The 13,208-nt window shown below is 41.4% G+C and overlaps 1 protein-coding gene across 5 annotated transcripts in view; it reads left to right on the forward strand.

The window, feature by feature from the left end:
- Positions 1-13,208, forward strand: part of LOC102198830 (brain-specific angiogenesis inhibitor 1-associated protein 2-like) — a 51,380-nt gene that overhangs the window by 35,743 nt on the left and 2,429 nt on the right. For 2 of the 5 annotated variants that reach the window (XM_005745438.1, XM_005745440.1), the window contains exons 7-13: positions 5,577-5,729; positions 7,467-7,709; positions 8,506-8,737; positions 9,112-9,313; positions 9,435-9,503; positions 9,583-9,736; positions 9,983-10,020. In XM_005745438.1, coding sequence (XP_005745495.1) covers positions 5,577-5,729; positions 7,467-7,709; positions 8,506-8,737; positions 9,112-9,313; positions 9,435-9,503; positions 9,583-9,736; positions 9,983-10,020 — 1,091 coding nt within the window. Of the gene's footprint in view, positions 1-5,576; positions 5,730-7,466; positions 7,710-8,505; positions 8,738-9,111; positions 9,314-9,434; positions 9,504-9,582; positions 9,737-9,982; positions 10,021-11,483; positions 11,746-11,785; positions 12,755-13,208 lie in introns of those variants that run through there. The other 3 variants (XM_005745436.1, XM_005745437.1, XM_005745439.1) reach the window with 3 other exon arrangements.

Here is a 13,208-nt window from a genome sequence, read left to right on the forward strand (position 1 = left end):
CAAATGTTTAATCATCACTTAAAAGAAAATGATTTAAAAAAACCAAGCAATCAAACTGTAAACAATGCTGACTCAGTGTTTACATGCATTATGGAAACTGGATCCACGAAGAGATCAAAGCACCGCTTGCACTCATTTCGTGATTGTTTCCATAGGAAAGCAGCATCTGTGGGAGTCCTTCAAGTGAAACGAATGTTGACGAGTTGAAAAGACTCTTTGCTGTTAGACATAACTTAATTAGTTATCTTTCATAGTTCATTATCTAGCATTTGACCACCTGCTTGACAGCAGAAAACACGCTCCTGCAAAGGCACTCCTTTTCTCATTGTCAGGCTTTATTCAAATGCTGTTTATTTGTTTAGTCCTGTAGCCAGTGTCAATATCAAACTGAGAAAAATGACACAGCAGAGAATGTCAACAGTGTGATTGCTGTTCCTTCACAAGGCTGGAAACTTGAGTCTGATGGAGGGAAAAATGTCAAACTAACAGGTCAAGACTTGTAGGGTAATTACTGCGGGGTTGGTCTTTGCCGTGAAGTGTGGCCGTCCATGACAGAATCCGATTGATGATTCTAGCCTCACTTAAGCATAGCGCTGTCTTCCAGAGTTCTCTGGGTTTAAAAACATTCCTTTGCTTTTCAGGTTCTTGAAGAATAGGCTCCTCCTCTGTCTGATCAGTTTACATGCTATGACACGCACTTAGTCACACATCTGCCCTATCCTGTCTGGAGCAGTATGGCAGTGCTGGATTGATCTGACTGCTGTGTCACATTGAGTTTGTTCCACGGTGTCAGGCATGTCATGAAGAGACGCCGTCTGAAGTGTCATCATAAAGCATCAAAGCTCGCAGTGTGTAGCCGTCCGGTTTTGTTCAGACCACTGCTTGAATTGAGACGGATGTTTGAGGGCACTACAGCAATAAAGCTCAGCTAAGAATGGCAAGTTGCTACATGTATCTGGCTACCTGAAGCGTGTGCTACATAATTAGACCTGTGGTAAGGTTCCCATGGCATAATTTGATAACAGCAACTGCAACTTTCAGAAATAAAGAAGTGCAAATAGTAGTTTAATGATGTAAAATTTCAAAATATTGGTCTAAATTCCCGATGACAGGCCAACTTAGATGAATGCTTTCTGTCTTTACATTCTACTGACAGTTTAGCTTTATTATAGACTTCAGAGTTGTAATAGGATTGCAAAAGACCCCTGGGGGCATCAATCCATCTTTTTTTTTCTTAATGGCTGTGCAAGAGGAAAGTAGTTGCCACAGTAGTTGGGCAAATAAACTGACCAATATCACAGAGCTACTACCCAATAATCAAAAAATACACCTTTTGCTTATTGGGCATAGAGAACTGAAGCTCTTCTTCTGAGTTTGTATGACCAGAAAAGCTCTGGACCTACAATGTTCAGTCAGTTAGCAGAAAAAAGCAAAAATCAATCTCCCTTTCTCATTTTCAGCCCGCTCACTCTCCCTGATCATATCATGTCTGTGGGCGTGTGAGAGAAAAGTCAACTCGTTTGTGCCTGAGCCCCGCAGGGAAGACGACACACAGAGAGGGAAAGAGCCCTGCACTCCCACAAGACCTGCGCTGCACAATGACAACCATCCACCTAGAAAGAGATAGAAAGTGACCGGCTGCAGATATAAAGTCCGCAGCTTACTTTGTGCAGATAGAAAATGGTTCTTTCTCCAGCAACTGAGAAAGCACAACTAAAAGTTGCTAAGATGCACTCACCATTTCCTTCTCCTAGGGCACATTTCTGTTATTTTAGCAGATGAGAGGCAAAAAGATTTCCTTTTTTTCGTGGCCTCTCCTTTCATTAAAAAGTAAAGTATGTCTGAACAGTCTGGCAAACTTATTGATCGCCTTCCTCTCCTCTCACTCCACTGTCTCTCCCACTTCGGTATATGTGCCTTTGTATTTCCTCCCCTCCACATTCTCTCTTGCCTTCAGTGGTCAAAGCCTGCTAGAATACTAATCAGTTCATTATGTAGTTCATTGGAGAGGACAAAGGTACTATAGAAAGGTGTTTCATCTAGATAAACTCCTTTGCTCTGTAGAGGCTGTTAATAAGAGCCCAGACAGTCACAGACAGACGAGTTCATGATTAAGAATTAATGTCATTAGATGTTTGATAAGCTCTGGGCTTCTTCAGCTCTGTGTCATTAAAAAAAAATGAAAAGTGATCCCAACCTGGAATTGTGGGTACATTCATTCACATTCATGCACAGCTCGAAAAAGGCACAAGATATGAGCTTTGACAAAGACACTGTAATGTGTAGTTTCTTTCTGTCGTGCCCTGAAGCATTACAATACAGTTCTTGAATCCGAAGAGTACTGATGAGGAAGGAACAGAAGAGCAGACCTAAGCAGCTCTGAGCTGTGCAATGAGATGCTCTCGAATCCCCACAGGAATAAACGGAGTATAAACAGTTTTGATGTTTTGAATCTTATAGTTTTCTTCACTTTTTGAAGGATGTGAACGCTCCTCCCTCCACGTTGCGTGCAATTATGGAAAGCCCTGTTGGTACACAGTGCAACAGAGTGCATAATGCCACATGCAGTTTTTGCTGTCTTATTAGAATTTCGTCCTGAATATGTCAGTGTAAAGAGGCATAAAAAGAGAGAGGCAGATATGCTAATCCAGTGAACTCTGAATGTAAGAACTGCACTAACTTGTAGCAGGTTCCATTCATGTTCATAACCTTTGCAAAACAAGTCATTCGATCTATGATGTAGCCTGAGGTCCCTAAGCTATAACAGTGGCTGGTGTTTGCTTAGGCTTTTTCTTACTGCATCATTGTCTTGGGTTACTTTGGTGACCTTTTGAATGACTGAGAATTTGGGGCTTGTGAATTTGACAAGTGGAGAGGGCACACTGGTTGAGCTGCTCCTATTAGCTCTGCTTAGAAGTGCTAGAAAGGCTAGCAGACTGTGAGTCACAGGCTGCAGAAACAAAAAAGGGTCACTCCAACAGAGAAATGAGAAGAAGAAGAGGAGCAGATCTTTAAATGGTCATTTTGTGGCTTCCCTGATATAACTGAAGACCCATTTACACATTTTAGCAAGCTGAATTGTCTACCTTTGGGGCGGATGTGCGACATATTTCTCTCTTGCTTTCTGCCCCCTCTCTTTATTCTCTCTGCAATGTAGACTATGACTCATACCAAAACAAAATTGCAGTCTTTAATAAGAAAGCAACAGGTGGGAGCAGGAATGCCCCAAATTAAAATGTAGTAAAAAAAAAGAAAAAGAAATAAAGAGCTCTCAGTAGACTAAAATATGTGCATCATTCTTCCATCCTTCTCTTTCCTGATTTGCAACTTGGCTCCATTGAATTGTGTAATGGTGCAGGTGAATTTCTTCCTGTGACAAAAGGCTGGAATTCAAAATGTGGTGAGCACTGTTTGCTCACAGGAAGACGGTCCCGGGTTCAAATCCACCGGCCGTCTGGGACCTTTTTCTGTCGAATTTGCATGTTCTTCCTGTGCCTGTGTGGGTTCTCTCCAGGTACGGCGGCTTCCTCCCACAATCAACAGCCATGCATGTTAGGTTAATTATAAATTGGCAGTAGGTGTGAACCTGAGTGTGAATGGTTGTTTGTCTTCCTGTGTTAACCCTGAGACAGACTGGCAACCTGTCCAGCGGTTCCCCGCTTCTAAGTGGGGTACTGGCTACAGTCCCACACCTCTCCCCTTGTGACCCTGAATTAGATAAGCAAACGAATGGCTGGACGCATCTTTTTCAAAATGTTTGTGTTCACTATCATTTAGCCACTTTAAATATTCCTACACGCATGGAATCAGTGTTGTGTTGACTGCTGGCAGTGGGGAAGTAGTGTGCTCTGGTGGTTACTCAATGAAATGCAGTACATCGGCGCTGCGTGGTCTCACCATGGGATCTTAGATTTGCCTACGGGGAGGAATTTGATCAACTTCATCAGTCTTAATGGGCCACAATGTGGAACCCTCGAACTTCTATTTTAATTAAGAACACTGAACTTAGGACCTATTAATCACACTGAGATCCAACAGCAGCATAAGTTATGAACTATTTTTCTCTTTCAGCCAGTAAGATTCAAATACCCAGGAATCATGTTTGATGCAGACTTGTGGCTTTACTATGCAGTGGTTTACACCTTCGCTGAACAAGAGAAGATCCAAGTTCGGTCTGGAAAGATGACAGGTTGCACCAGAGGGTCATTCGAAGCAGACCTAAAGTAACATCTGCGGTGACCCCTTATGTTAAGGAAGTAGCCGAATTTAGCTAATATTTGATTCGGACTAATCCAAACTTTACTTTTTAAGAATATTTATCATAAACCTGGCGGGACTACAGATTAAAATTTGCATGTATGGCTAAATTTCTTAAATTCCTATGATGAATTTAAGTGCTCATGTAAATAATGTGCATTGTCGATATCTTATTCTTGCAACAGTGTATTTATGTTTAACATAGATGACCTGAATGAAGTATATTTACAGAGCATTCAACCAAAAGAAACCCCAGTTTTCACTCTAGTTAAAAATCAATGCAAGTAAATATAACACACTCTTCTAGGTCAGTATTTATTAGCAGATGGTACAGTATTAAAGCCATGAAAGTTGACTCATTTGACCTACTTTTAGAATAGTCTGCAAAACTCTTAGCTACTTGAATGCAAACTCAATGCATTGTAAACGCACTTTGGAAGAACGTGGTCACAAAAACACCTAAATGCCATTTCATCTTGTTAAAAAAAAGACTCCCTATAGCTTCTCGCCACTTACTGACCCTTCGATGCGTGTGCATGTCTGTGTGCTGTCCCCGCTGACATTTCCCATTTTACAGAATTCATGTTTAGACAAACTTAAAGTTTGGGATCTCTCCCTCCTGCTGTTTTAACATTACTCACTCTTGTACAGACATTAACACACCTGTTATTTGTTATTGTCCAATATGTAAAATGGATTAGTGGGTCTTTGTGAGCAGTTCCTCCTCCACACTGCGGGATCTTCAGTCATAATTGCTGTGCCTCGATAGCACTCGGCAGGGAAAATCTTGCCAGAGAAAGTTACTGAGTAAGGCTCTCTCCTTGCACAACTATTACTGCCAAGGTGCACTTAACCCCTAATTGCTCCAGTGGAGCTGTGAAGTGATTGACAGTACAAGATTGTGCAGCACTGAGCAGCTCCTTGGTGTGAATGTGTGTAATTGCATGAATGTGAAGTAGGGTGTTATTTTGAAAAAAAAAAGTACTTAGGTGTTAGCCAGCTGCAAGGACCCCTTTCTAGACAGATCTTCCGTCCACTGGCCTTACTTATTAAATGTGAAATCTGTCTTTTTACTTTTTTTTTCTTTAATTACAATACCTATGAAGCATCTGTAGTTCACAGTGTACCAATAACCAGAACTTCTTTCCTGGCTGTCTCAGCAGTAGAATTTGTAGCAGCAATAGTGAAAGGTCTTCTTCTTTATTTTATTTATTTATTTATTTTGCATAAACATCTTTGGGAATCTTTCTACAAATCTGCAGATGTAATCATGATGTCCTGCTCAGTAATTGTCCTGTCCATTGTGTTATCTTCTTCAGTATGTGGAGACAATCAGCAGCAAGCAGACTGAGTTGGACACCTTCATTGCTGATGGATACAAGACGGCCTTGTCTGAGGAGCGCCGCAGGTACTGCTTCCTAGTCGACCGTCAGTGTGCTGTGGCTAAGAACAGCAGCGCCTACCATGGCAAGGTAAGATCACTAAATTATCATACCGTTCTGGGTGGAGACTACGGTCTCTTTCCAGATACTGACTTTCTTCCACAGTCATACTTTAATTGGTAATTCTAAATTGGCCGTTGATATGAATGCAAGCCTGAATTGATGTTTGTCTGTCTGCAAACGTCTGTCTACCTTTCTACTTAAGACAGCTCCCACTGGTGACCCCAAATAGGATAAATGGTTAAGACAATATTTTATACCTGTATGGTTCGTATTTCCTGTAATAATTTGTTCAGATATCAAGCGTTTGTAGGCAAGGCTCAGCTCCATGTGGAGCCTAGCCTGTTTTCAGCAGTTGTATTAATTTAGATAATTTGAAACATGTTGTCTGTATTATCTGGTCAAAAAGGGACGTGTGCAGAGCTTTTAAAGTCAGTCTAAACAACTACTCCCCATCTGTTATCTCAGAGTCATTTTAAGTTTATGAACCACTGTTGTATATATAATTCAGTTGCATTTGTTTTGACCGCTCAAAGGGGCCGCTTTGGTTTTAAAAAATTGATTATCATCGTAGACGGTGCCAAGCTGACAGGTATATTTGAAGCTGTAATCCATCAGTGCACCTGCATGCATCTGGTTGCCTTTTTCTATGTGGAGAACGGCTTCGCTTTTTCAGTTTATTAAAGGCTAATAGGAAAAGACTTTAAAAAGCCAAACCTTGAGTAAGATGGATTGAAATAAATTGCACACAGCCTTTTGCCTGTATTGTTTACAACAGCAGTCACTAGAGAATGTTTAACTGCTTGTTATTTTTCACATTGGTGCTGACATTTGAAGCAAAGAACCTTTGAATCCAAGCAAATATCCCCTCATAGCATACAATCAAAGGTAGTGGAGAGTTGTTATAGAAGGATTTAGTCAATTTATATATTTATGGTGTGTGTGTGTGTGTGTGTGTGTGTGTTTGTTTGTCGGTGTGTGTTTCTGTGAGCTTGTGTGAACTGCAAACACAAGCCTATCCATTTTTCAAGGATATCAAATTCATGTGTAATGGAGTACATCTGTCTCCAGGGAATACTGGTGGGTGTAAACCGTCAGCCTGAAGATGTGACTGGAGGTGTGTGCGTGCGTGCGTGCGTGCGTGCGTGCACGTGCCAGCTATCCTCCTGCTGCTTTTTTCCCCCATCATGGAGTCTAGTCATTAATCAGGATGGGGGTGTGCGTGGGAAGAATTCACCTTCAGCAACCTGAAGAACCCTCTCCCAGAGGGTTTCTAGTGTGTGTTTGCCTGTGTGTAACACAAAGAAAAAAAAGAGATGATGTGAGCTGCAGATTGGTCAATACACAGTGACAAAATACAGTTTGCGCATACATGTGTGTGTGTCTAGGTACCATACAGACATACAAACGTGATCTTGGTTTTAACTGTACAGTATTTTGGTAGTTTTAAAAAAGAACAGCCGTGTCCACGGGCTGTGAGATGTTGCAGTGGGCAGCTTGGTTGTATGTTAGCCTGCCTCACCCACGCAGCACATTATCAAAGCTGCACTGAGGGCAGTGGTCAAGGAAGCTCTGCAAGGAAATATCTTTGAGGACTTGACTTGTTTGTTTTTTTTGGTTTTTTTTGTGTTTGTTTTTTTTTAAAGGGGGGGGGGGCTGCTTAGCTGAGTGCTTTTTCTCTGGTGACACTGCAGCCACAACAGTATCTCTGCTTTTAACATAAATATGTTTTTTCTGGTTTCCAAATCACTTCCTTTTTCCTTTCAGGGTAAAGACCTTCTGACCCAGAAGATCCCAGTGTGGCAACAGGCCTGCTCAGACCCAAACAAGCTGCCGGAGAGGGCCATGCTCCTGGCCCAGCAGATGGGCTCTGCTGCCCTTGGGGGTGCAAGTCCTCTGCATACCTCCAAATCCAATCTGGTCATTTCAGACCCCATTCCTGGGGCACAGCCACTTCCTGTGCCCCCAGAGTTGGCTGTCTTTATGGGTAGTGGCCTTGGACACCCAGCGGTAAGTTTAGAAAATATTTATTTATGTTAATAAGTGAGTTGCTGTTTATTATGTTAGTTAATAGCATTGATTTTCTGCTTGGAAACCTATGAGTCCTTGCATTCCTGTAAAGGCTTTGGCATGCACACCCACACCAGCATTGTTCAGACAAAGAATATTCCAGTGACAAAGGCCTAGAAGAGCACACGGACCAACCCAAAATTTTTATCTGGTTTCCAGTCTCCCCAGAACCCCTACAACCCACAGGACTCTAAGGGACTTCTGCCCCAGTGCTTGATCCCACAGTGCACTTCCGCAGATAGTGATCCTTATATTACTTTTGTAATTTAATTCTCAAATATGATGTCAAAGATTTAAGATTCCTGGCATTTTACATATACTTTAGGCTTATTTTTATAGAGAAAATGAAATTATTTAACTGGAGTTTCTTCACTCCATTTCCTCAAGGCCACCACTGAGTATGAGCTAGCACTGCTCTCCTTATGTCGGCTCATGTGCTTTTGGCCCTCCATAAGGAAGCAAATCAAACAAACATTTCTCTTTAAAGATGGCACTCAAGTTAATGAGCTGTTAAGCCTTCATTTCATGCAGTGCAGCAACAAAGTAAACTTAGATGAACTTACTAGACTTAATCAGTCACTTTGAAATGTATTTTGTAGGTCTACAGCTCCAGTGCTATTCCGTATATACCAAACTTCATCTTAATCCAAAAAATTAGGATGAACTGCCGCTACAGCATTCCACACTGTAAGCCTTTTTTTATTGTTCTTAGTGAATCTATGCTTGTTTATTTCAGAGACTGATGGGTCCCGATGGCATGTCCATGGTCAATGGGACAACAGGAGTCCAAGGAGAGGAATACTGGGCAGAAGAAGCAGCAATGTCTATTTCCCAAGTTAGGCCTTCATCCCCTTCAACCCAGGCACAGGTACAGTCCCAGGTCCAGCCCCAGAGACAGGTCAGCGACGTCTACTCCAATACCCTACCTGTCCGCAGGCCTGCCCCCGCCAAGAATAAAAACCCAGTGGGTAAGATGTTATCCAAATACTACAAAACTGTCGAAAGAGGAAAACGGGCAGAATGTTTGAACCTCTTCCTTCATTGAGGAGCATAAAACTTATCATTGCAAATATTTTTCCAATAACGGTGAAACATTACGTTCCAACCTGAATATGGAGTTAAAAAAGAAAAGGTGAAGTTTGCTTTAAAATGTTGATAATATGATCATATGCAAGATTTCAGTTAAGTACAGAATTGTATAACAAAAGCTGCTAATGTTGTTATGTCTGACTGTTGACTGATTCTTCCATGAGTTTGTTCAGCTCAAGTCATTCCAGTAGTCTATGAACAGTTCCTGATGTTAATCATGTTGCTCACATATATCTGCTTTCAAACCCAACAGGAGAGACACGAACCCTGCCTAGATCCAGTTCGATGGCGGCAGGACTGGAAAAGAACGGGCGCTCCCGTGTCCAGGCCATCTTTTCCCACGCTGCAGGTGACAACAGCACCCTGCTTAGTTTCTCCGAGGGAGATGTCATCACCCTGCTAGTGCCTGAAGCGCGTGATGGCTGGCACTATGGGGAGAATGAGAAAAACAAGATGTAAGTAATGTATAATTTATTCTGTTTTGCCCGAATCCAAACTGTAAAATAAGCTAAATGTTTGTCGATTAGGAGCAGCCATAGGCACATGTACATTTAACAAACTCTGCACTTTTAACAGGCGTGGCTGGTTCCCGTTCTCCTACACACGCGTGCTTCCTGACAGTGACAGTGAGAAGCTCAGAGTGAAGTATGCAGGATAAACACTGCCACACTTAATAATTCTGAATGAGACCAAGTCTGAGGCCATTGTTTTCTTACCCCTCCAGCCTGCACCATGGGAAAAGTAGCAGTACAGGGAACTTGTTGGAGAATGATGCATCAGTGCCCACACCGGACTACGGCCTGACTGCCCGACTGCTGGCACAAAGCCTAGCACAGCCCCGCCCACGCCCCTACAGCATGGCAGGCTTTGGCACACAGGTACTGTAACATGTCGCTGTACCTTTTAGTGAACAGTACCATTTCTGCACTTGTTACTTGCTAAATTAATTTGTAGCTCCCACCTGAGTTTGTCTTATGTTGCGTAATTAAATGAGTAATCCTGCAGTAAGTGAAAATCTGACTTTTGCTCACTTTCTGCCATCTAGTGTTTGTATTTAAATACAGCAGATAATTCAGTAGTGGGTCTATGAGCACACAATGACTGCTTAACACTTGTTTTTTCAGCCTGCTATTGAGGATTATGATGGTCGCTTTGCCACAAGGTAAGTGCCTTTTTTGCCCTACCTACTAAGTATTGATCGATAATGTATGACTGCTACTGCCATCTGAAACACTTGACACTCGAGGCAGCAAGGCAACTGCTGAACATGCGCATATCCCAATTTAAATGTAGCATACTTTCACTGCTTTCTAAACAGATCAAATTTATTTTACTGAGGAAAAAAAAACTACTAGTACTGGGGTCATCACAAAGTCAGTATGGATCGAAGTGTGATGCCCGAGTTAGTGGTAACAAAGCTCAATTGTTCTGTAAATCTACTTTTATTACTCTTTTTAATTTATTTAGTGTGTTTTTGATTTTTTTTTTATGTGCAGGAGTGTTTTTATTTACTTATTTATCTATTTTATACTATTATTTTATTTTATTTATTCATTTTTTGCCAACAATCCCAAAGACGGTAGTTCACTACTGATTTCAAACTGTCAATATTGGATCAATTTGGCCTTTTTTCTTTTTTTTTGACACAACTTTGACAGTAGGCCACTGATCTCTTCATCCACTAATTGTTTCTAAACTAACGAGAACAAAAGTTCTGCTCTGCCATAGAATTTAAAATTTGCAACTTTGCCATACTGTATGTATGCAGTGTTTGCTTTAAATATTATTTCTTGTGTCGTCTTTATCCTTTCCTCTTTGCTCTTCTTTACTTTTTAAGTAGCTTGTTAAAGTTGAGCAGGGTCAGTATCAGTGTATTGACAGAGTGATTTTTTTTGATCCATTGTGTTTTAACTCTAAACAAGTCCTTGCTGACTCGTCAGGGTAATGTGAGGTTAAGATTCAGAATTATGCTGTGCCTGTTTCTGTCCGATCAGGGAGTGCATCTTTGCGTATATACCTGTCTGTAAATGTGTGTACGTGTGAGAGTGGGAGGGAGGAGAAATGTCCTGGTGTTTGGTGGATTACATGTTGTGACAGTAGACATCACGCTGACTTCATCTCAGTCATCGCTGCTTGTCAGCCTGGGGCTTTGGGCACCAGTGTCAAGATGTTTTACATACTCCTGTCTGCTCTAAATGTGTGTGTATTTTTCTTTCTGTATCAGTATTTTGAGACAACTCTGTCCTGCAGGGTGTATTCACCCCAACAGACTAATACTGCATCCCTCCAGCTAAGGAGATGACTTGATGATTTTCTCATCAACAGCAACATATTGGGTTTGTCTGTTTTTCAAAGACTGGTCGAGTCAAACACAATCAAAATATGCACAACAATATCAGCAAACATATCTGCGTAAAAGTGTTGATGAGGGAATTGGAAGTCCAATCTTCTTGATTATGGCAGGTGTGTTTGGAGTTGTAGCTGTGGGTGGGGCAAAATAGATTTCCTGACCCCACCTGCCCTTCTCCTAAACTCTACTCTGCCGCCTTGTGCCTGTCTTGTCTTTCTCCATTTCTCTCTGAGTGTGTCCGACCTGGCAAGCTTCCTTCTCTCTTTGTTCCACAGTGACAGTCCTGATGGCAAATTGATTTCGACTGTGTGAGAACAGACATACAGACAGAAACAGACAGCTCCGGATAGCACAGGGGCCTCTTCCCCCCCCCCTCCCCCCCCATCTTTCCCCCTTCTTAGCCTCCCTCCTGTCCAATTATCTCCACCTCTTCTCCTCTGCCTCCACACACACCCCTTCTCCGAATGGAAGAGGCCAGTTTCATCCCTCCTTTCTGTCCTCTCTTCCTCCCCGGGTCCCTCCTTTCCTCCTTCCGTCCGTCCTGGGGTGCTGCTGGTGGTGGTGTCGGTGTGGACAGTAGCGGTTGGTGGGTGGAGGATTGCGTTGAGCGAGAGAGCCAGAGCGGGGCCTACCTGCTCGGCATGCAGCGATATGGACTCTGAATTCGCTATCACAGTCCACCATCACGGACTGATCTCGCAAGAGACTGCCTTTGCTACTGCTTATCTTTCATGCATGTACATGGTTGTGTCATTTTGTCAAACTAAAGGACATTCATGTACTGTACAAGTGCCAAAAGACTTCAATGTCGATGTACTAAAGCCACTGACTGAATGGCCTTTTTAAGCACAAGTGGGCCCAATATTATTGATTTCCCACCAAACACATACACGCTCAAAAAGCTTTGTTCAAAGTAAGGCTGCACGGCAGATTACTCTGTTTCCATTCTGAGAGTTCCCCTACGTCCTGCTGTGCTTCCTCGTGTCAGTGCTAGATTTTATTTTCCGTCCAGAGGGTGTGTCATATATGCCTTACTTTGCTTTTTTTTTTTTCTATTTAATACAGATTTTATGTGCGATGAAGCATTTTTTTAATTGAGCTTCAATAATATACATTATATATAGCTAAATATAAATAGTTTCTGTCCGTCCACTAAATTGCACTGTATTTTTGGTCATCACATGGTATAGTAAAAAAAAAAAAAGCAAATTAAATTAAAATTCCCACTTTTGTCAACACAAACCCTCTTTTTGCCATCCTTTCCTGAACCTGCTGCCACAGTTATTACTTAAATAAAACGCCTCACTCCTGTAACCTTCAGTTTTGTCTTCTTTTTTGTTCTTTCCTTTTTCCCCCCCACTTTTTTTCTTCTAATCCTGAAGGTACAGTTAGCTTGGAAGGGTCCATGATCTTTTGTTGAGTATCCCCAATAACAGCTGTGAATTAGTTTTAGGTTAAATAATAACCACAGCTTCTGCAGCTTTCAGTGTTTATGATTGTATTCCCTGAGTGGCTATGTAGTTTTTTTTTGTTGTTTTTTTAATTTATTTTTTTGGTCTTTTCTTTTTTCTTTTTTTTTAAAAATATATTGTCCTTGTAAAAAATCAAATCAAATCAATGATAATAATAATAATAAATATTATTATTAAATTAAAAAATTTACATATTTCCAGAAACAATGAAACCTGCTGATTAGTTGAAGTGTTTATCTTATGCATGCTGTGGAGGGAAACCAGAAAATGTAATATTGAGATTTGACCTTGAATGTATGGTGAATTTTTACAAAGGTATTCTAAATAAAACATACATCTATATATTAATAAACAGTGTGGTCTGACGAGAAATCTGTTCTGTCGATGATAATTTCCTTGTTCGGCTCAGAACTGATTCTTTTTATTTTTCACTTTTCCCTCTCAAAACCAACACCTACCTGTGACTCATTTCAAGCCACAACTCTGTTCGGTGCATGCGGTTTCATCCTTACTCACTCCCCCAAGCAC

The sequence above is a fragment of the Pundamilia nyererei genome, unplaced genomic scaffold (assembly GCF_000239375.1).
Source record: "Pundamilia nyererei isolate P.nyererei 1_Seehausen unplaced genomic scaffold, PunNye1.0 scaffold00158, whole genome shotgun sequence".
Lineage (NCBI taxonomy): Eukaryota > Metazoa > Chordata > Actinopteri > Cichliformes > Cichlidae > Pundamilia > Pundamilia nyererei.